Source organism: Abrus precatorius, unplaced genomic scaffold (genome assembly GCF_003935025.1).
Source record: "Abrus precatorius isolate BTA unplaced genomic scaffold, Abrus_2018 Scaffold6, whole genome shotgun sequence".
Lineage (NCBI taxonomy): Eukaryota > Viridiplantae > Streptophyta > Magnoliopsida > Fabales > Fabaceae > Abrus > Abrus precatorius.
The window spans coordinates 3,606,730-3,631,251 of NW_020874406.1; the positions used below are offsets into that span (position 1 = coordinate 3,606,730).

Consider the following 24,522-nt stretch of genomic DNA (forward strand, 5'->3'; position numbering starts at 1 on the left):
TACAATATACACCCAAATAAATAATTTCTAAGTACAATGAGATAGGGTAGAATCTCCCCTTACCTCTAATCAAAGACCTATAACACCAATCAACAAAGAATGTGCTCCCCACACGAATTTCATCCTAAACACATGAAAAACTCCATGAGAAACCAAGAAATCAAGAAAAGGAATGAAAAATTGAAACCTAACTCTTAGAACTTACCTCCAAGTGCCCTAAACACGATTCCAACCTTCAATCTTACACCCAAATGACTCTGGAGGCAATTTAATCAGTGAAATAGGGTTTTGAGTAGAGAGAATCGAAGGGATTTCAAAGAGAGGAATGAGAAATGAATTTCTTAAACCCTAAACCCCTAAAATACCCTTTTGGTTGCAATATTCTCGCTACAACGAGACATCTCTCACAACAGCGAAAATAGTAGAGGAAACTGCACTCTGATTTCTGCAAAATCTCGCTACAACAAGACTACAACCCAGAAATGCACCCTTCTCTATTCTCTTCTCGCTATAGCTAGCGAGGAGCCTCTCGCTAGAGCAAGAACACAATAGAATAACCCCCTACTCCCAAGACTTTCTTGCTACATCGAGAACGCTACAGATTCATGCTCTATGTCTAGGACTTTCTTGCTACAGCGAGAACGCCTTTGCAGCACACACTTAGCCTACATTTTCAATCAATCCAAACACATCCAATCTCTCAATACACCACGAATATCCGTAATTATACATATATATATATATATATATATATTTATCTACACGCATTCACACATATTTATGTCATCACACATACACACATACATTTAAATCATCATACTCATTAAATACACATTCGAATAGCAACCCACATGCTTATATTAATAATCAAACAATATTACAAAATTCAGAGTGTTACAACTCTCCCCTCCTTTAGGGAATTTTGTTTCTAAAATTCAACCAAACTATACAAACAACTCTGAATACAACTCTCTCATCCTACTTTCCATTTCCCATATGACATCTCTCTCATCACTTGAGCTCCAAATCACCTTCACCAACGACATTTCCTTGCCCCTCAACTGCTTAACGTGATGGTCCACAATCCTCATCGGGTACACATCATAATACAAATCCTCTTTTACTTGAACCGAGTCAAGGTCGATCACATGAAAAGGATCTGACACATACTTTCTAAGTTGTAACACATGGAACACCGGATGTAGATTTGAGAGATTTAGAGGTAATGTTATCTGGTACGTTGTAGGACCAATTTTACTTAGCACTTCAAATGGCCCAATAATGATTTGTCACATTAAATGACACATAAAAAATTAGAAAGTGACGTATTATTAGTATTTTTTTTAAATAATATAAATTTTTTTACTTTTGATATTTCTGTTTCTCTGATTCATCTTCTTTTATGGAGTCTTGTGTTTTAGTCATCTTTTCTTCTTTAACCACTATGAACAATCCTCTTATTGTCGACGTTGCTATTATTTGGCCAAATAATTGATGACCTTTCTCCCTCACCCCAAGCTTTGCATAAAAAATCACTTCACGAATATTTTTTCCACCATCTTCTCCACCTCCAACTATGGTGAAACAACCTTCTTTCTATAAACCTCATTGCCATTTGATCAAAATGTTGTTGATCCTCTTCTTTTTTCACCCTCGAATCTCATGCCATGAATCACTTTGCCATGGAAGAAGATGAACAAGAAGAAGGGAAGAAGATGATGGACGTCATTGTTCAAAAATACCAAATGTCAAGGATGAAAATGAATTATTTTTAAAAATTTTAAAACAATATCGCTTTGTATCATTCCATATATCATTTAACGTGACAAATCATCCATCTGTTATTTAATTTTAATGTTTATTGATGATAAAAATTTAAGTGATTAATATTGGTTAATTTTGGAAACTAAAATTTAAAATTTTAATTTTAAATGATTGTTTTGATAACGCTATATATTTTAGAGAAAAAAGTTAAAGTTAAACTCTTGTGAACATTGCAATTATATCACCCCAAATTTTTTTCGTCTGTAATGTGTGAAACACATAAAACTGCGCCTCCTCCTTCTTCTTCATCATTTTGCATAATTTCCTCTCTCTCGCCTCTCTCTGTGTCTCTCTTTTTAGGAGCTTCAGCTTTTTGGCCTTTGCAAGTGATTGGAGCATCCATTTGAAAGATAATTTGCATCATTGTGTTCCTGGTACAATACTCTAACTTTTAATCGGTTTAGTTTTTTAATTTTTTTTATGTATTTTAGAGACTTAAAATCTCTAAGATAGAGTTGTAGGATTAGATATTGTATGACTGAGGGGAAGAGCGTAGAGGTCCTTCTTTGAACCTGATCATTGTGTTTTGTAGGATTGTTCGTGTTTGCGAAGTTTGTAGAATATGCATGTTATGGAGTTATAAGGAGATGTGCTTTAGAACGGTTTAGGATTATGATGCTTTTGTTTTTTATACATTGATTAATATATTGTTATATAGTATATTAGTTATGTGTAGTGAAAATTTTGATTTTTGTATTAGATGTAAACAAATGTAAGGAAATTGACATGTATTAGGGGAGATTCTGCCAAAATTTATATTAAAAAATTTGTGTAATGTATAATAGAAGGTTTATACAACATTGTGTATTTGTATTAGGTTTATATAATTCTTGATCCAGATATTTCTCAGAAATCATCATTGGATGTATGATTGGTTACACCTAAGTTGGGGGAATAAAACCTGAATTCTTTGAGGGTGTAAAGGAATTCATACGTGTTTGTTGTAATTCGCAATAATTAATCACCAACCAAAAAGTTAGGTGTCCATGTTTTAAGTGCAAGTGTAGATAGTTTTTGGATATTGATTCAATTAGGTATGATTTGTATAAGTTTGAATTTAAACATGATTATTGGATATGGACTGAGCATGGAGAAGTAGTTAATGTGGAAAATCAAGTAGGCAATTCAAATATATTGCAATCAGGTGAGGATGTAGGTAAGGTAAGTTGGGTAGAAAGTAATAGTTGTTATCAATAAATGGTTTATGATGTTGTTGGTTCTAAATTTAGAATTTTTTGTTATTTTGAAGCTGAACAAGAACCTAATAGAGAGGCTACAAGGTTTTATAATCTTTTAGAGGTAGCAAATTATGGAATGGGTGTGTGCATTCAGAGTTATCTTTAGCAGTAAGAATGTTAAGCATAAAGTTAGAAGGTAATCAAAGTCATAGTTCATTTGATCAATGGATTACATTAATTAGTGAGCTTAGTCCCCAACCTGACTCAAGCCCAAAAGACTTTTACCAAGTACAAAAATTAGTTTCCAAACTTGGATTAAAAGAAGTCAAAATTGATTGTTGTTTGAAAGGCTGCATGTTGTATTACAAAGATGATGTTGTTTTGACCAATTGCAAATTCTATGGAGAGCCTAGGTTTAAACCAAGAAGAGGTGGTAGAAGTGGTAAACATAAAGATGTACCACAAACTAGAATGCATTATTTACCTTTAATTTCTAGGCTAAAAAGGTTGTATACATCTATGAGCTCAACTCCTTACATGACATGGCATGTTGAAAATAAAAGGAATGATGAGATAATGACTCATCCATCTCATGGTGAGGCTTTGTAACATTTTGATCAAGTGTATCCTGAGTTTGCATCTGATCCTAGAAATGTCAGGTTAGGGTTATGTGCTAATGGGTTCACTCTAAACAATCAGTTTAATAAACCATATTCTTATTGGCCTATTGTGGCCACCTACGCATGGAGAGTTGTTCAAGGAGACACACACTCACAGGGGAGACACAAACCTGTGAGTTAATACATGATCTCAAGCCATATATGTAAGTCATTCTTATTGATACTATATGTTATTATTAGTGATTTATTAAATAATTTTCTAGACTAATATCTAATTATTTGAACTAAACTATAGGATAACTATGTTCAAAGGCTTAAGGAGGCATCTTCTCAGGATCCAGAGTCAGTTGAAAGATGCTATGTGGTCACAAATAATGGGTGGCCTTTATAAAGGTCGCATTTATGACATGGGGGACCGCTTTGCAGACTCCATGTCCCCTGCATTTGTCACCGGAGATGCCCCTTCTCTTGCACTGAGAAAGTGGAGGACATGGTCTGTACTATGGTCCATGTCCTTAATGAAGAACTCCAGAAGTAGAATGAGGAGATGTGAAAAAGCAAGGAAAGTGCATGGAAGAAGAAGTGGGCAAGGAAAATGGAGAAGAAGATAGAGAATAAAGTGGCATCGATGATGCAAAGGAAGGTCTAGCAACAGATAGAGCAACAACATATGCAAATATAGAAGATACATGCGTATTTTGAGCTCATAAGAGCAAGAAGCTCACATCTTCCTCCCCCTTCACCAGCTTTAGCTTCATCAGTTTTCAGCTCCATGCGTCATGTCTGACTCCTCGTCTATTGATGGCAATACTCCTTTAGATGATGATCATACGAATTATTCGTGATAGGCACTTGTATTTTATTTTTAATATTATTTTTTTGGATGTTTATGTCTTCATTTGTAATGACATTTAAATTTTACATTTTATAAATCAATTTTGAATTTTTAGATTTAATTTTGTAGTTTTTATTATGTTTATAAATTGTGATAATTAGGAATAGGCAGAAATAACTATGTATATAAACAAAAAGAAACAAAAATGATAAAATATATCACAGACGGATTACATTTTCCGTCTGTAACTTACATACAGATTTTTTCGTCTATAACTTACAGACGGATTTTTTTGTCTGTACATTACAGATGGTTTTTTCTGTCTCTAATTTACAAACAAATTTTTCTGTCTATAAGTTAAGGGATTGTGAAATCCATCTGTAATTATTTATCAATGAGGATATTACATACAATTTTTGTCCATCTATAAATCTATCTGTAGTTTCAAAAACTGTCTGTAATTGTTTAAAAATCTGTCTGTAAAACTGTCTATATATGCAGGTTTTGTAGTAGTGTTCGTCTAAAGATAGGATTCTTATTATTTTAGTTTTACTTTTATTCATTTTTATTTGCTTTTTATTTATGTTAGCCTAGCTTAAATAAAAAGCTATTAACTAACAGAGGTTGGTGGCAGCGACAAGCGGCTTGGTATTGCTTAAGCAAGGTCTTGGATTCAAATTCTTGTATATGCAAAAATTTACAATGGTAGACTCACCCACCACATCCAGGTAAATAATTAATAAATCTTCACAACTAAGTTAAGGTTACTGTTTTCTTGTTTTAAGATACCAATTAACATTTTAAGAAATAAATTTTTCTTCCTTTAAAAATAAAAATAGTAACACTTATTGTTTAGGAATTAAATAAATATAAACTACTTCATAAGTCATTTTTTATTTTAAAGATCATATTATTTTAGAAGTTTTTTTAAAGTTTTCTTAAATAAATTTTTGTAACAATGTAACATCCTTATCTCAAAATTCGTACAATGTATGAATTATTCTTAATCATTTAAAATAGAACATCTTTTACAAAATTTAATGAATTGATTCTAGCCAATTACTAAAAAATTTTCTTAAGTTCTATATGTAAATGAAAATTTTAAAACTTCCAATACTAATATAACTACAATATTAAATACTGTAAAGAATAAATAAATATCACAATTGCATTGAGTATTCTTCATTTTGGGAAACCTGAATATAAATCACATACATGAGCATCAAATTTGTCAAAATGAATGGGACTTAACACAATATATACATAACTATAATATTTACAATCCATAAACATATACAAATCTCAGAGCAGTCTTCCTCAAAATCAACTACTGAAAACCGGTCCTACTCATCTCCAACATTCCAACTCTCTATCTCAGCTAAATCTTCAGAGTTCAAATCCTCATCTGATCCCAGGTAGTGATCGCCTGAATCAGCTATAACCTCTGTGCCAGTGACACGCTCAAAGGTTCATCTAGACAGTCTTCCGATAGAGTCATGGTCGTGGCAGGTAAATAGATATGTGAGAGTTGTTGGGTTTCTAACAGTACCTCTGTACATATATACACACAAAGTCTGGTATATTCTACTCCTAGGAAAGTCAAAAGGGATACTACAAGAGAAATCTATCTCTATCATAACAAAAACCCTAGATTCATCTTCTACAAGTACAACAAATTTAAAATAACATACTCTTTGGTATTCATTAAATACATAATTCAACCTAAAATATACTGAACTATCTACTAGTCTAATCCTTCCTTGATGCTCTGTCATCCTGATTTCCTGAAATTATTAATAAGGATGAGCGTCTATTCTATCCTTTACAAACATTTAGCATAAAATCAAAATTTTAATGTAGATACAACATATTCAATTTCATGAATTCATATTACAAACATATTTATATCACACATGACATTTAACAATTTATTATCTATTATCCTTTTTCTTATTCTAATACGCACTCCCAATGCAATGTGATCACAAATATCGATGCCTCCAACACTTCTCGAGGTCTTACTTAACTAGGTAAATAGTTTCCGGTTAGCTCATGCATACGGATACAACATGTACAATAATTGGGGCCCTTAGCAAAGACATAGTCAGAAGTCTAGTCAGATTTTCCCCTAAATTTTCATCATCTCTGGACTCTATACCCCCACTGTATCTTTGTAACTATTCACACTAGATCAAATCCATATCCAACTCTTAGGTCATTCTCTGAGTTATTCTCTTTCTCATTCATAAGATCGTGCTTAATAAAGCACTTCTAGACTATTTCCATTCCACTCATACATTCATTGATACAATTTCAACTGTAAATCTTTCATATCCACATCATTTTTTCATATCATTTTACTCAGACATCTTTCATAAAATCACACAAATCACTCAACAAATTTAATCATCATCCACATTAAGTACTATAATCATATAGTACACATACCCATATATTTCAACCACTTAATCCAAACAATCAAATAGTTTGAACAATCAAATAAGCATCTTTTCATCTATTATTCACACAAAAGATATCTCAACCATCTATTCTCATACTATATTCACATAATAGTGCTCTATGAGCATAAAATAAATATTGTAATGTAATGATAAAATAGAGTTTTCCTTACCTCAAAAATGAGTTTATGGAGAGTTGTTAAAAAGGATCAAATTTCATGGACAGCTCTGTCGCCTGAGCGAGATATGCAGACAGCGGTCTCGCCTACTATTTTCTGATGCTCGCTTGAGCGAACTCCATCTCACCTGAGCAAGATGGTGTCTAGAAAGCATGCTATTTTTTTAATGGGTCCTCGCCTGAGTGACCCATCTCGTCTGAGCAAGATCCCTAGCTCGCCTGAGCGAAATCACTCTTGCTTGAGCGAGGTGACAATTAGACTGCATTTATCTTATCTCGCTTGAGCGGGATAGCCCTGCAATTGTATATTCTTGCATGACCAATCTCGCCTGGGCAAGATTTACCTCGCTGAGCGAAATCTCCTACACTAAAGTTCCTCTAAAATCCTTCAAATTCACATTTAAATGTATTCTAATACTACTTAACAATAAATAAAATATAAATTACTGAAAAATAAAAAGAGGGTGTTACAGACAACTCCTCTGATTTTTTAAAAATATTTTATCCTTAAAATATGTAACTAATTTTTATTCTATTTTATTGACATGTAACTCTAACCTTTTTAACAAGATTAATTTTGAATAAGAGACTAAAATATATGATAAAATGACAAGATAAATTTATCATATTTTTAGTGGCTCTGTGAATTAAAATGAGATGAAATAATTTTTTATATTATATTTCTTTTATTCTAAATTAATTTTAAAGGATTGTTTAGGAGAGAAATTTTTTTCAAAAAAAGAAGAATGTATTTTTTAAATTTAAATTAAAAGATCTATATATCATTTACAATGATAAATAAATAATTAATACATTAAATTTATATTAAAATACTTTATATCTTTTATTTTGTAAATATTAATTTAAAAAATATATATTTAAAATATAAATATACATTCTTCTCTTCTTTCCAAAACTTTTTTTTCATAGACAACTCTTAAATAAATAAATGGAAAAAAAAAACTAAACAGTTACTTGAGGTAAGTTAACAATAATAACAAGGCAAAAGATCCAATATACACAGTACAATCAACATATATAAACTCTATTATAAATGCGTAAAATTTTAACTTCCAAGGACTAAATACATGTTGTTTCTTAATGACTTTTAACCTTCAAACATAACAAATATGAAAATCATATACCTAGTAAAAACCAATAGTAATTCATAATAAAGCACGGTATCCATTATTAATCATATATTACTACTTAATTCATATTTAACCAAACTTAAAGTGCTTCTGAATTTCTGCCACATGACGCTTGTGAAGATTGACTTTCAATCCATGCTTCATGTAGAGAGTCAAAGCAAGTTTTGGCACCATAGGGTGGGTCTCCACCACCTTAACATGGTAGTTGAATATGATGCTGGCTGCAACATATTTCATCTGATAGTATGCAAAATCTTTGCCTAAGCACAAGCGAGGTCCTCCATTGAATGCAGTAAATTTGTATGCAGATTCTGTCATGAATATACCATCTCTAAGCCATCTCTCTGGCATGAACACCTTGCAATCCCTGCCCCATATGCTCTCCATTCTCCCCATGGCATATATTGCATACAACACTTTTGTTCCTTTCTTCAGCACAGTTCCATCAGGAAAAGTCACATCTTCCACCACCTGAAAAATTGTACTTCCTTTAGTTATATACATCATTTGTCATTTTAAAAAGTCTCATTTTTTTATTTGTTATTTTATAATACTAATAAAGTTCCTTGTTTCAATTTCGTCAAACTTAAGTAATTATAGAAGGAGAAATTAAAATAAATATAATACATGAGATGTAAAAAATATAATAGTAGAAAATTATATAAAAATTTTAAAAAATAAGAATATTGATTGTATTTTTTAGTTTCTGTACTACAATCTTTAGGATTTATATAAGTTATCACATGAAATAAACAATCTATCATCTTAAGTAAATTAATAAAATTTTATTTATAAGAAATTAAATAAAAAATTAATACAATCTTCAATTTAATATATTAGTCTCGTTAATTCATTTAAGATAAAATTATTTATTCTAGTTAACAACTTAAAATCCCTTAGACAGAGTTCAATTCTTTAACTAATAATAAGGTTGTAACAAATTATCAATTTTTTTAATACATACATTAAAACACACAATAAAAAATTATGAATAATATTTTTTATTAAAAATTATAAAGTAGTGGAAAACTTGATATATTAATAACTTTAATAAAAAAATTGTTACTTTTTTAATTTCTCAACGAGAAAACTGATACTTTATTAGTCTGTACTTGTTTCACTGGTTGACAATTGCATTCAGTCTCGGTTCCCATCCCAAGTTGCATTTAATAATATTACCTTGAATTGTGTGATCTTCTTAACTAATTAGTCATATGGGAGCCCACATATTTGCCAGAAGCAATTTTTCAAATAAAATTTGTGCTACATTTAGAGATAGTTTTCATTTCAGTCTTCCTAACACTTGAAGTCTACTTTGCTTTATCCTACAGTAATTTATGGATAAGTTATAGTGATTGGTTCGCTCAACTATGCTTACCTTTTAAAAACCTTCAGAAATTATGTGCCTGACAAAGATTACGTTTGTTAGGTAAACAAGAAGTTGACAAAAAATAATACTTAAATGTTTTAAATGGCTAAATGTCAGTCTGAAGAAATTGATTAAAAAATCAAGACAATTGGTTGTAGGGAAGAGAGACAACACATTTCTAATATATAGAAGACAAAAGCAAAAAGGATATATATCTTCAACTAGGACTTTGTGATGTGATCAGTCATGTACAAATTAATTACCAAAATGGAATTATAATGAAGCTGATAAAAAAGAAAGGATTACATAAAAATAAAAGGTAAATTGATCAATTACCTCCTTGTGATCCACAGGCACAGAAGGATACAGCCTGAGAGATTCCGAAATAGCAGCATGCAAATAGTCCATCTTCTTTATCTCCTCTGGTCTAAAGGTCAAAGAATTTGCATACCCTTCAATCTTGAAGTCCTTCCTCTGACTCACCACCCTGCAAATCTCTTCCAGAATGCTCTCTTCCACTGCAGGATTCTGATGAAGCAACCAGAAAAACCAGCTCAAAGCAACCGAAGAAGTGTCCCTCCCAGCTAACATGAAATTCACACATATATCCCTCAGAAACTTTTCTGAATAAGCTTGTCCATTCTCATCCTTGAGCCTCATGAACACCGTCAACAAGTCACTCTTGTGCTCCTTTTTCACCTCCTTACTTTCCAGACAAACCTCTCTCTTTCTTGTCCTAATAACACTCTCAGCAAACTCATCAACTTTCTCTATTGACTTCTTCAGCTTCTTCTCCACCCCCAAGTTGAGGAACCTCATGGCCTTCCAAATGCAAACTGGGGTGATAAATCTGAGCAAGGTGGCTTCAGTTGCATGCTCAAAGGCTGTTGCAAATGGAATTTCAGGCAGGTGGGGTTGTGAACAACCAGGGTCAACACCAAAGGCCATCACGCACACATTGTCAAAAGTGAGCCTTAACAAGATATCTTGAAGGTCTATGATAGCTGATTTCTTAACAGATGAGTCTAAGGTTGGTAAGAGCCTCTTTTGGACAAGCTCAAAGAGTGACTCAGTTGTTAGTTTTCTGAACTTTGAGGAGTGAAACTCAATGCTTGCTGTCTTCCTTTGCTTCTGCCATGTCTCGTCATCTGCATTAAATATGCCATCTCCAAGAAGGTCACGAACTGTGTCCCTAAAGAACTTTCCTTTGGGAAAGGAAGAGAACTTGGTCTTGAGGATGTGCTCAAGCTTTTGAGGGTCAGAGGTGATGATGCAGTTGAGGCTTGTGAACCATGGTCCCTTGAATATAAAGGTTCCATTTTGACGGTTGAGAATCTCACTGAGCCATTCATACAAGTTGGTTTTGAGTCCTAAGAGCAAGGATGGTAGCATTCCAAGGAAAGGCCAAACCGGTAGGCCATAATGACTCTTTGAGCTCACATAGTGCATGGCTATGAAGACCATGGCTGCAATGGTGATTTCAAGGATTTGGATGTGTTGCAAGAGGGAGAGTCTGAGGAAGAGCATGTTTCCAATGGATATTGCCATGTTGGAGGAGTTGGAAGAAGAGGTGGTGAGGTTGAGGAAGCTAGTGCTGCTAGCTTTGGTTGTGGTGTTGGACTTATATGCGGAGATGCATGAGCATGATGGTGAATCTGAAGAGTGATTTTGGGGATGCCTTGATCACGTTTGTTCTATGAGGTGTGTGTTTCTTGGCGTGCTTTGATTTACCAAGCGGTTTTGATTCGGTGAGATCAAGTGTTGTGTGACCAATTAGTTACTTTTCAGTGAACAAAGTACTTGGTTGTGTGGCATCTTTTGCTTGAACTGCGGTTTCGATTTGGGAGGTTGTGGTTTACTTTGGGAATGATCAAGGTGTGTGCTTGTTGGAAATAGATTTGTGGCTATGTTAATGTTTGAGTGTCAAATAGGACTTAAAAATGAGGTGACACTTTTTATGGTATGGCCAAGGAAGATGAGGAGTGGGTGTGGCTGATTACCTAAATAGCCACACATTTGTACAGTTTTAAGGTCCTAAATTTTCATATCATTATGAACATATCACCATAACTAGCTAGCTGGGTATTTAAATATATATTGAGTTGAACACTATTGACAACATCACTCGTATATGGGTGCCTTATCATTAGCAAGAAACGTATAATTACCAAAAGAAACAAAACACGTGCTATTCTTGATTAATGTGAGAAAACTTGCCAAACGCCTGCTTTAGGTAACAAGCTTTTCCATTTTATTTTATTAACCTTCTATGTTGTCATTTAAGGCTAACGACAACCAAACCAGTTATAGACTTTATTATTATTATTATTATTATTTTCTTCTATTAATTGTGTCTGCTATGTTTGGCTACTCTCTCATTTCTAATAATTAAAATAATATCAATGCACATTAAAATAATGAATTCAATCATTTTATATATTGTTATAAAGTATAAAAATTACATTATATTTAATATTATACTTTTTAAACTCATTAGATTGATGGTGTAACCATATATTATTAATTACCAAATGAAAAAAAAAAAATATACCACTTACTTTAAGAAAACCAGTGATCAAGATTAGTTTATTTGTAATGATTATTTTAAACAGCCTTTGTATAAAAACTTTAGCATTTATTGAGACATCAACGTAAAATATAGTATTATGATTCATAGCTTTTTTGGAATTGCGTTTAACATAATCATACGTGAGTTAAAAATGTGAAAACTAGTCTTGGAAGCATCTCAAAAAACGTGGATCCGGTGACTCTCAGTTAGTATATAATAATTGTACATTTCGTAAAAGTACACTAAACCACTGCTAAAACCCGTTTTGTGATTGAGTGTTTAGCAATTGAAACATCAACTTGAGACGGTAGTTTACTTCACGCTTTACCTCAACATATTTCATATTATAAAACAATCAATACTCTGAAACAGTTTATTTGCAATTTTTAATTCGTTGTATGAAAAAGTTAAGCATCTTTTGAGGCATCAATGTGAAACGGTGGTGATTCAGTTTGTATAAGAATAGTTTTAACTACTGTAAGCACACTACACACCACTGCTAAAACCCGTTTTATGGTACTATCAAAATCAACGTGAAATATTTAGCATCAATTGAAACATCAACGTTAAATGGTAGCGTACTTCACACTGTAAAAAAATGGATATTCAAAAGTAGTTCATTTGCAATAATTTTTTTAAACATTTGTTATATGAAGAGGTTAATCTATTGAAACATTACATGCACGAAATGGTGATGATTGATCATTTGTGTAACAATAATAATATTTTTATATTATGCAGGATAAGTTGTATAAATTTTTATTGATAATTATAGAATTTAAACTCATTTAATAATGTATTAATTTTATTATATGTTCCTGCTATGGAAACACCAGTCTTCGAGTCTCTACCTAGATAGAGTGATGTCCTTCCGTATCTTGCTGACGTTGCTTGATGTGGAGAGAGTACCTGCAAAAGGCACTCCGATGCTGAAGTCAGGTCTCGACTCTGAGCAATGAATACTATTGTTTAATTAAAAGTCCACCTTTTACCTATACTTCTTACCTTCTTTTTATAGGAGATATTATGGGCTAATGGGCCTTGTGGGTCAGCCCTGATCCTGATAATTAATTTATTAATTATAATTAATTTATAATTAACATGCTTTGTGAGGTACTCGTCCTTCGTAGGCCAAGTAGGTATTCAATTTCCTCTTTCTGTAAATAAGACCGAGTAATGTCCTATCTGGTACACTAGTCCCCCGAGCCCAAGGATGTAAGACGAGAGGGCTGGAATCATTGGTGGAGTTCTTGGCAAAGAGATGACATGGTAGTTGGCTTGCTTCTGATGATATGTTCATGTCAAGTATTCTGTTTTAGCAGAAAAAGAATGATGATATCAGCGTTAATGAATTAGGGTTTTAAATCTCTAGGGTTTCCTCGTGCATAGAGCCTGTGAAACGAAAGGGTGCGTGATCCTAGTCATCAGATTTGAGGAAGATTTAACGGTTCAGAGAAGGTGTGACCCTTCGCTTGCCCAATGCCCTGGATTCTATACATATGTGGTGGACCATCCTTCCATTCACACGCTTTTGCTCTACATCGAAGAGTACCTTTTATGCATTACCTTTCTCGCTTTTGCATAGTTATTTCTTCAAACCGAAAGGTACGCTTTGCTTCTTTCATTCCTCTCTTTTCCTATTATCATCATGGCTAGTTCACTAGTCTGGGAGGACTTCCTGTCGGATCATGTGAGGCCGACTACTACTGCCGAGGATGAGTGACTCACGAATGATAGGTTTGAGGAAGTTTATTCACAATTGAATAGGGATAGTTCTGAGGTTAATATTAGGGAGGATGAAGACAAGGCCGAATCATCCCAGGCAGGTGCTAAGTCAGATGAACCTCTGCCGAATGCGACCCCCCAAGAGAGAGACCTGTTTTCTGCCCATGTTCCATACCTGGATATGAATGGGTGCATGGTGAAGTGGCTGCCTACTTTTTACGTTTCCAGAAGAATAAATGTCTTCAAACCTTTGTAGATACTTGTGACATATCCTTGTGGGAGGGTTTGGATCCGTATCCTATAGCAATAAACACCTGTCAGGGCGATGGGACCGATCACCCAGACTTAGTATTTTTAGGGGAAGAGGTTGAGGGGGTTGACACCTTTTATGTATATGAGTATATGTTCAGGGGGTTAGGTGTTAGACTCCCTTCTGACGACTTCCAAATGGGAGTGTTAAGGATGTTAAATGATGAATCCATATTTTTACTGATATTTTAGCATGATTCTAACACATTTGATAAGAAAAATATATGAAGAAAGCAGAAAAACTTAGAAAAAGAGAATGAATTGAAGTTTTCTTTCAATTTGTAGTTATCTTAGAAATTGTGAAATTTTTGCTTAGGAATTAAGTTTTTAATCTTATTTTTGAAGGAATAATTCGACCAATGTTCATGTAAATGGAGGCTTGATGACAAGAAAGAGGAAAGTAGCAAGTCTGGACTCCAAAACACAAGAACAAGGAAATGCAGACTGCGCGTGATCACTATTGTCAGTGAAAGTGATCACTCCAGAGTTCAAAGAAGAAGTGAAGCCTGGGCATTACCACTTTTGCCAAGAAAAGTGAGAGTTCCAGTGAAGCCTCAGACTCAGCATGCTAGGCGTTATCACTTTTATCATTAAAAGTGAGCGTTCCAGAGAGGCAAAATATCAGGAAAGCTCTGCGTAACCACTATTGTCATCGAAAGTGATCGTTCCAGAGAGCCTTCAACTTGGCGAGTTGCGCGTAGTCACTTTTATTCATAAGAGTGATCACACGCAACTACTTGAGGTCTGCGGTGACACTTTTATCAGCAAGAGTGATAGTTCCAGAGAGCTCTCACATCAGCAAAGTTGTGTGTGGCCACTTTTTCTCATAAAAGTGTTAACGCGCAACCAACTAACCTTCTGCGTAGCTACTATTTTTGATAAAAGTGATAACGCGCAAATCTGGAAATTTCTATAAATACCAGATGCGCTCAGATTTTTAGGAGTTCAGTTTTATTTTCCGTTTTTCTGTTAGATTGTCGTTGAGAGAGATTGAGAGAGAAGATTGGGGTCAAGTCTTGAAGCTTCCACAAAGAGGAATCGGATTGGAGCTTTCAACCATGGCTTTTTGGAGTTTTTCTTCTTTCTCTTTCTCTTCTCCCATGTTTGAGTAGTTTTCTTGTAGTTAGGAGTTTATGGAACTCCAATTGATGTATTGATTTGATTCTTGCTTCTGAAATTTGAGTATTTGGATTAATTGAGTTGTTAATTCTGCACTTTTACATAATCTTTGAATGGAAATTCATTTGATTAACCTTAAAGGAACAATTGCCAATGGGAATTGGATTTGATTCTCTGATCTGAATGAACAACCAGAATTAGGAGTTTCTGAGGGATAAGTACACTTAATTCTGCAATCCTAATATTCCAAGTCTTAATGCAACATGAAATTGAACTTCACCTCACGGATTAGGGTGGTTTAGTTACTTGTTAGGGTCAATGAGTTAAGGGATTAACCTTTGGCTATTGATATACGAAACTGATTGTCAATTAACCAAGTTCTTGAATTTTCAAAAGCATAATTGAATTAATATTGACATTCTTGTGAAGTAAATTCTTAACTACCTTTCAATCCATTTCTAATCCCACATTGCATTCATTGATCTGTTTTCTGCAAGTTTCCTTTACTCTTAATTGTTTTGGTTTACTGCTGTTAGATGTTACAAAGCTTATTCAATTTTCGTATGGCTCAAATGGTTACAATTTTGTGAATTGATACTTGAAATATAAATTCCCTATGGAGATGATATCCTGATCTTAAAAATTACTCATTACTTGCTGCAATACTAGTGCACTTGCTAGTGTTTAGATTGCAAACAATAAGTTTTTGGTACCGTTGCTGGAGAATTTTGAATTTCAATATCATTAGTAGCAGAAAAGTAGCTAGATTGAGCATTTATTTTTTGTTGTTTTACTTTCAAGTTTCTCTGCATGATTTTTCTACATCTTGTGTAGTTTTCTGCATAATTTCTGCACCGTTTTTGCTACATAAAGTTTTTGTATTCTTTTGCATTTTCTGCATAATTTTGTTTTTCATTTTTTTGTATAATTGTAAACTTCATTATGCATAATTTCTATGTTTTCTGCATGTTCTGTTTTGGTGTTTTCTTCATAACTTTTGCATAATTTTCTATTGAATTCTGCATGATTCTATTTTGTATTTTTCTGCATAATCTTGTTTTTCATTTTTTTGCATAATTTTCTATATTTGCTACATGTTATGTTTTGTAATTTTCTGCATAATTTCTTATTTCATTTTTCCTAGTTACAAATTTGATTTAACTTTTGTTTTTTTCTTTTTTTTATGCAAGGAAAAACTAGAAAAATAAGTTGCTCTATTATTTGACAACAATCAGCATGTATCAGAATTTCCATCAAAGCCAAGTTGCAAGAACAGGAACTTATGAAGCAGATGCTTTTGAAGCTTTAATTACTAATTTTTGAGCTGGAGTTGTCGAAACTAACCCCTTGGTTTGTGATTTTTACAGTGAAAACTATGTGAATGAAACCTATGATGTGGATGCACCAGACTTTCAAGAAGAAATCAATTATGGAGAAAATTTTCAAAGACCTGAATCTACCTTTCATCATATATATCAACATCAAGCTAACATGAGTCAGCCATATTATGATTGGAATCAAGAAATGCTTGCTGTAACAACACCATTTTCTAGTCCTTAATCTTCACAACCTTATTTTCAAATATCATATTCTCAACCTCAAGGAGGACTACAGCCTTCACAGAAATTTCTAAAAAAAATGAATGAACTTGAAGAAACTTTGCTCTAATTCATGGAATTTACTCAATCAAGTTTTAAGAATCAAGATGCATCCATGAAGAAGATGGAGAAGCACATAGGACAAATTTCAAAACAATTGTTGAATAGGAATGATGAGAAATTTCCTAGCAACCCTATTGTGAATCCAACAGAGCAATGCCAAGCTGCTTTCATAAGTAGTGAGGTGAAAATTTCAAGTCCTAAAGCTGCTGAGAAAGAGAGAGCATTAGATGAATCTGAAGAAAACAAGATTCAAGATAAGCAACAAGAGGATTGCAAGGAAAAGCAGTTAACAATTTTAAAGAAAGAAGAACCAAAGGACAGCAGCAAGACACAACCGAAAAAAACCAAAAACTGTTTGTTTGAAGATGCACCAAAGCCAATGGATGAAGCTAAACACAAAAAGCTTAAATTTCTTCAAGGAGTGCAGAATGTCAATGTTGTTCGCAATCTAACACTAGCAAGTGCAATAGGATTGCAGTAAGTAATGAGTAAAATTTAAGATCCAAGTATTGTCTCCACAGGGAATTTAGATTCAAGTATCACTTCATAGAATTATAACCATTTGAGCCATGAAAATTTGGAAGAAAAGTTGTAACATGTAATAACATCAATTCAAAACAATTAGGAGTAAAGTGAACTTGCAGAAAATAGAACAACGAACAAACAATTATGTGATAACAGAGAGAGAGAAACCATAGCTAGGGAATTGCGTCACCAAAACTCCAATGTTTAATCAACAAGGTTCTGAATTAGCAAGCAATTGGAAAGAATGACAATCAGTTTCATGTTATATTATTCAGAGGTTAATTCCTTAACTCAGTAAACCTAACATTCAATTAAGTCATTCTAATTCCTTAGATATGATTCAATTCAATGTTGCTTTAAGTGTAAAAAACCAGAAGATTACAAGATCAAAGTCTCTTATCCCTAAGAAAACTATAATCTCGGTGATTGGTTCAGATCTGAAGAACAACTTCAATTTCCATTGACAAGAGTTCCTCTGAAATTAGTTAATCAAATTTCCATTCAATTACTACGTAAAATGCAGAATCAATCACTCAATCTATTCCAAAGCTTGAAATTCAGATCCAAAATCAATTCAACATGTTCGTTTCAGATCTACAATCCCTAACTATGAACAAATTACACAGCCATGACAGCAGAGAAAAGAAAAGAAAGAGAAGAAGAGAAGAAGAAAATCAGAATCGCCAGTGCAACGTGCTCCACTCCAATGTCTCTTTGTGAAGCTCCAAGATTTGACTCCCCACTCATCTCTCTCACTTCTTCCAACGAGAATCTAACTAACAAAACTGAAAAAGAACCGAATCCCCAATTTCTGGATCGTTTCTGGTATTTATAGAATTTTCCAGATTTGCGCGTCATCACTTTTATGAGAAATAGTAGCTACGCAGAGGGTTTATGGTTGCACATTAACACTTTTATGAGAAAAAGTGGCCACGTGCAACTTTCCTGATATTGAGAGCTCTTTGACTATCACTCTTGCTGGTAAAAGTGTCAACGCAGAACCCAAGTAGTTGCGCGTGATCACTCTTATGAATAAAAGTGACTACGCACAACTCGCCAAGATGAAGGCTCTCTGGAACAATCACTTTCGACGACAATAGTGGTTATGCAGGGCTTTCCTAATATTTTGCCTCTCTGGAACTATCACTTTGCTGATAAAAGTGATAACGCCAGGCTTCTTTCTTTGAACTCTGGAGTGATCACTTTCACTAACAATAGTGATCACGCCCATTCTGCATTTTATTGTTCTTGTGTTTTTGGAGTCCAGACTTATTTCTTTCCTCTTCCTTGTCATCAAGCCTCCATTCACATGAACCTTGATCGAATTATTCCTTCAAAAACAAGATTAAAAACTTAATTCCTAATCAAAAATTCCATAATTGCTAAAATAACTACAAATTTAAACAAAACTTCAATTCCTTCTCTTTTTCTGAGTTTTTTTGCTTTCTTCATATATTTTTCTTATCAAATGCGTTAGAATTATGCTAAAATATCAGTAAAAATATGGATTCATCAGTCAAGCAGGAAAAACAGAAGGATGATTCTGTTATAAGAGAAGTCTATGTTGCAGTGGCATATCGAACTGATAAAAAGGAAGGAAAGAAGCTTATTGAATTTATCAAGCTGCTGGAAGTTCCTCCACTGTTATTTCATCCAGGTTCTGAATTAAATGAAGAGCTGCAAGCTAGTGAGAAAAAGGGAAAATGTTTAAAGATAGAGCAAGAGCCGTTATCATTAAAATCATCTCTTAGAACCAAAGATCAATAGGTGTCAAGCTAGTGACATTAAAGAAGCACTTTGTGAGGGGCAAATCACATTTCTAACCCATTTTATGTTTTCTGTAGTATTTTAGAATTCTGCATATACATGTTTTGTAATTTTTTGCTTTTTTGCAATTTGATTCTGCTGCATATTTCTTCTAAGGTGAATTTGGTACTTAAATTGAGATTTAATGTTTAGAGTGTGTTTTGAAAGGATTAGAGTGGGAGAAGTGAGTTAATTGAGAGTTTAGAAACAATTGACTAATAAAATGAGTTACTTTGTTGCAGGAAAGGAGCTGCGCAGAGAGGAAATTTTGAGGATCTCTGCTGGAACAATCACTTTTACTGATAAAAGTGATCACGCAGAGACAGATGGGAAAACTAGCTCACTGGATCGTTCCCTTTTATTGACAAAAGTGACTATGCATAGGTAAGTAAACATCCAATAATTCTGCATTAATCATTTTATTGAAAATACTTGTCACTTTACTGCACGTTATCACTTTGACCAGTAATAGTGATAACGCGCACTCACCCTGAAAAAAATCAACTCTTTGGAACGCTCACTTTTTTGAAAATAGTAACCACGCTGGATGCCTTTAATACTGTAACGTTCACTTTTTCCTTAAAGAGTGGTCATGTGCACACGTGTGATTATAAATATTACTTAAAGTGACCACACACACACTCTCATCCCTAAAACTCACATTTCTCTCTACGTTTTCTCTTATTGTCATTCTCTATGTATCGACCCAGTAGTATTTCTTCTTTCATACACTTGAACCTACATTTATGCATCTCCATTCCAGGTACATTCTTCTTCATTTCTGAAATCTATGGTTAGAGTTCTATATGTTTGAAAATTTGAGAAAATGTTTGAATAAGGCAAATGAGAAATTTTTCTGAGATAAATTTATTCGAACATGGAACTAAAAGAGAATGTGGCTAGATTTTCACTTCATTTGATGTTCTTATTGGAAGATTCGAAGCCGCATTATGATATATACATGAACAAATTTCTGCAGAATATGAGTTAACCTATAAGACTTCATTGAAAAATATTTGAATTGAAATTCTTGAATGTGATTGTCTGAAACTAATTGTTGCTCTGTACTAAGACTGAATGTTTGAAAATTTTCATGACAATTAGTTCTACATTATCCTGATGAAACTTCTTGTTGCTGAGAATGAGTGGGTTGAAGAATTTTATTGAAAATTTATTGAAAACCTGAATGTGTCCTTCTACGTTACCCTGATATTCTATGATAGTATGTATTCTGAAATTACAAATTGAGACAAAAATTACAATCTTTCTGAGTTTAATTGCTAATGTTGTGCAGTTGTAATTTTGCATATATGTATGAACAATTGCATTGTCCTGACAGCAGATTGCACTTTAACCTGTTCAAATTAATTTTTCTTAACAGAATTTGAAAATTGCAAGAACTTCCAACAACACTCCAATAGGATCTTCAAGAGGAACCCCAAGGACCAAGAAGGGCAAACTATCAACAGCTTCATCCTCAAGACTTGTTGTTGAGCATGATCCAAGGTTTAGAAGCATAGCTCATAAGAACTACTTCAGGGCTAACATTCTGAGAAGGAAGATAGTTCCAGATAGAGCATTTGAGATCGCTGTAGACAACTACCCTGAGTACAAAGAGGAAATCCAGAAAAGGAAGTGGGATTTTTTCTGCTCAATGGCTGGCATGGGCTGGAGGGAAATTACACAAGAGTTTTATGCCAACGCTATGAGATTCAAGGGAGATCAGATCCCCCAAATTCCACACAATGGTCAAAGGGATGAGGATAGACTTCAGTCCTACCAATATCAACAGGGTGCTAGAAATCAATGCTGAAAGACACCCTGCACAGCTGGATTTCACCTCATTCAAAAAGAGTCCTGATATTGATTATGTACAGATTTTGGAGAAAATTGGCAGGCCAGGTACAAATTGGAAGTTGAATTAGGCCAAGAAGCCAAAATGTATAATCACCAAGAACTTGCTGCCTGTTGCTAAGGTATGGAACATGTTCATCCTGAATTCTTTCATGCCAGTAAAACACAGCTCAACCTTGGCAATGAAGAGAGCTAAATTGCTGTTTGGAATAGTTACGGATATGTACATAAATGTGGGAGAAGTTATAAGTGACTGCATCCTGGGCATTCTGAAGACAAAGAGGAATTCTTTGGCTTTTCCCTCAGTCATCACCTTGCTATGTGAGGATGCAGGAGTAGAAGTTGGAGAATACCAAGAAAGGATCAGGGCTGCACCTTCCATTACTGTAGCCATGAGAAAAGAAATTTATGTCACTGTTTCCTGCACTTCTGCAGCTACCATTCCCTCCAGTACAAGAAGGAGAAGCCTATGATGATGAAGGATACCTTGAAGCTACTAGCTGAAGGGCAAAATCAGTTGGCAGAAAGGCAGAATGAGCTTCACAATAGCATAAAGGCTAAAGTTATGTTGATGGAGTGCATAATGCTCAACATTGGGCAGAAAATAGGAATGACAAAAGAAGAGATGTATCATACTCCTGATGTAGCAGAGAATGCTCAATGTCTTCGCTCCTCTGTGTTCAAGAATATGCCAATCTACAGAGCCCATTTTCCTCAGCCAACATTTGAAGAAGTAGTGGAAGAAGAAGAAGAAGAAGAAGAAGAGGGTTCTGAAGAAGAAATTTCAGGAGATGAAGATAGTGCAGAAGAATAGATTAGGAGTTTTACTTTCTGTTATTTTTCTTTTAATTCAGTATGTAATTTAAAAAGTTTGTAAATTCAGTAATTGTTCAGAACAATTTTAAGGTTTTTAGTTGTAATGACAATCAATTTCTGTTATGTTTTATAATTCTGCAGTTTTTCCCTTTTGTTCCTGATCATTGATGGAATTTTGGTGTTTTGTGCAGAGAATGTCACACACACATCACTCATACACAATGGCTGATAACACCTGCACAAGCTGCCATGAAAGGGGGGTTATTCCTTACCTTTTGATTCATGTGTTAGCTACACAATACACTGAAAATATATTGATAATAGTATAGGATATGAGCTGTTTTTCTGCAAATTAACTGCAAGATGCTTGATAGTTCTGTAAATTCTGTTTTAAATTTTTTTTAAGTTGTTTTTCCCATTCTCAACATGAGATTACACTTGTATTTTCAAAAATGAGACAGTCTTGCCACTAGGTGCATATAAATTTGAAAAGAGAAATGTGAGTTCATTGATTAACATGTCACTTACACAACCTGAGTGAGATTTGAGCTGCATGTTTCTTTTTCTTGTGTGATTGATAGTCATATTTTAATACATCTTTCTCTCTATATTTTCGATTTAATTGAGTCTTTTTAGTATATTATTTTGATGTGTTAGTTTAGATTTGAGTTGGTAAGTCATTTAGGATTTAAATTTAAATCTTTCTTAATTCTAGCCATAAATTCTTGTTTTGACACAGTTTCTTGAAAAGATCATATCTGGAGCTACACTATTTGGAATTGGACAAAATTGGTGTCCCTGGAAAGATAAGAGAGAGATCTACAACTTCTCTGTTGCAAGAAAAGCCCAGTTCGAACATCTTCAGGCCCAAAACTGCGTCACAATGTTGCGGTCCTGCAATGAATTTTTCAGAATTTGGTTTTATTGTTGACATTACTTAATTAGGGTTTTAGGAACCTCGTTAGGAAGCTGGGCCTTAATTAAGCCCAATTGTTTTGTCTTTAAATAGGGTTTATGATTTCGTGTGGGGATATTCTTCCCTCTTTTTTGCCTTAATTTTCAGAATTTTAAATAAAAGCATTCGTAAGGATTCCTCTCGTCTCCCTCTCTTTTATTTTCGGAAACTTCATCCCCTTCTCTAATTGGTCGAGCAACATGATTATGAAGCAAGGATAATTCATCAACCGGTTCAAGGTTTCAAAAACTACATTGCATTCGAGTTTCAAAATAGGTTTTATCGAATTCCTCCTTTCCTTCCTCTCTTCTAATTAGGTTAATTACGTTTTTCATGATATGGAATTTTCGTTGCTTCCTAAATAGAAAGAATAGGTTAATTTCAGATTTGAATTAATTGGATTCACCTAATTTAATCAATCAATTGTTCTAAATTTTGTTAAAGCATTGGGTTTGCGATTGCGGTTCTTGTTTTGATGGAATTCATAATCTAGATTTAGATTTTAGGGTTGTTAATGCGCATTGAATTAGTGTGATTGGCAATTCGTTGGGATCATATTTGTGTGAACGACGAGAATTGCATTGTAGGGATTGAGATCTTGAATTGGTTGAATTTCATAATCCTTAATTTTCGTATTTTGTCGTTTAAATTCAAAACAAATCCTCCCCCAATCTAATTTGAAATTGCATGATGGAACTAAAAATAAAATGCATTTTATGTCCTTGAGAGATGACCTAGGTTTGCTTCTTGTATTGCACAAATTTTTGAGAAAATCTAGCTTGTTTGATACCATTGCGACGTGGTTATCAAAATGGCGCCGTTGCCGGGGACATAAGTCATTTTGTTTTTATTTCATCGTTCTGTGATTGTGTGTTTTTGTGATTCACTCTTCTGCGTGTGCATTTTTGTGTGCATTTTTGTTTTAAAGTCATTCACTCAAAATGCCTCTGATCTTTTGAAATTGCATTTGCTTCCTATTTTTTGTTCAGTATCTACCCTAACCTAAGCCCTGTTATAACCTACAAAAAGCCCTCTGGATGTGTGATTAACTGTACTAAGCAGAGGAGATGGAGAAATTAGGCAAGCATATGGTAGAGTGTAGTTGAATTGATGATTCAGAGAGAAAACAACACCCAAACACTATTGAGTGATGAGAGAAACACTTCCAAGTGAGCTGTGACCATGTTGATTAATTGTAGTCACATGAATTTTGATGAAATATATGAACTTAGGTATCAATTCTTACTCAATGATGATTATGCAGTAGGAATATCATTATGAGTATTTGGATGAACAACTTGATTGAAAATTTTGCAGAAAACACAGAATTGGAAATTGGAAAATCTGAGAAAAGCAGTTTCTTAATTGAATTTGAAAATGGAGGAACTTATGATTTGCTTGAGGACAAGCAAAAATTTAAGTTTGGGGTGGTGATGAATCCATATTTTTACTGATATTTTAGCATAATTCTAACACATTTGATAAGAAAAATATATAAAGAAAGCAGAAAAACTTAGAAAAAGAGAATGAATTGAAGTTTTCTTTCAATTTGTAGTTATCTTAGCAATT

At 33.7% G+C, this 24,522-nt stretch overlaps 1 protein-coding gene across 1 annotated transcript; it reads right to left on the reverse strand.

The window, feature by feature from the left end:
- Window positions 1-8,314: 8,314 nt before the first annotated feature.
- Window positions 8,315-11,431, reverse strand: LOC113870031 (cytochrome P450 86B1-like). Its single transcript, XM_027506627.1, has 2 exons — window positions 9,951-11,431; window positions 8,315-8,716 (listed from the first exon to the last, which is right to left on the reverse strand). Exons 1-2 carry the CDS (start codon window positions 11,160-11,162, stop codon window positions 8,315-8,317), a joined length of 1,614 nt encoding a protein of 537 aa, XP_027362428.1. The 5' UTR covers window positions 11,163-11,431.
- Between the last annotated feature and the right edge of the window lie 13,091 nt (window positions 11,432-24,522).

Excerpts from the sequence above, each read along its gene's own strand:
- LOC113870031 (XM_027506627.1), bottom strand. The coding sequence starts at position 11,162 with ATGGCAATATCCATTGGAAACATGCTCTTCCTCAGACTCTCCCTCTTG. Across the intron at positions 8,717-9,950 it reads TGCCTGTGGATCACAAGGAG|GTGGTGGAAGATGTGACTTT; the intron begins GTAATTGATCAA and ends ACAATTTTTCAG.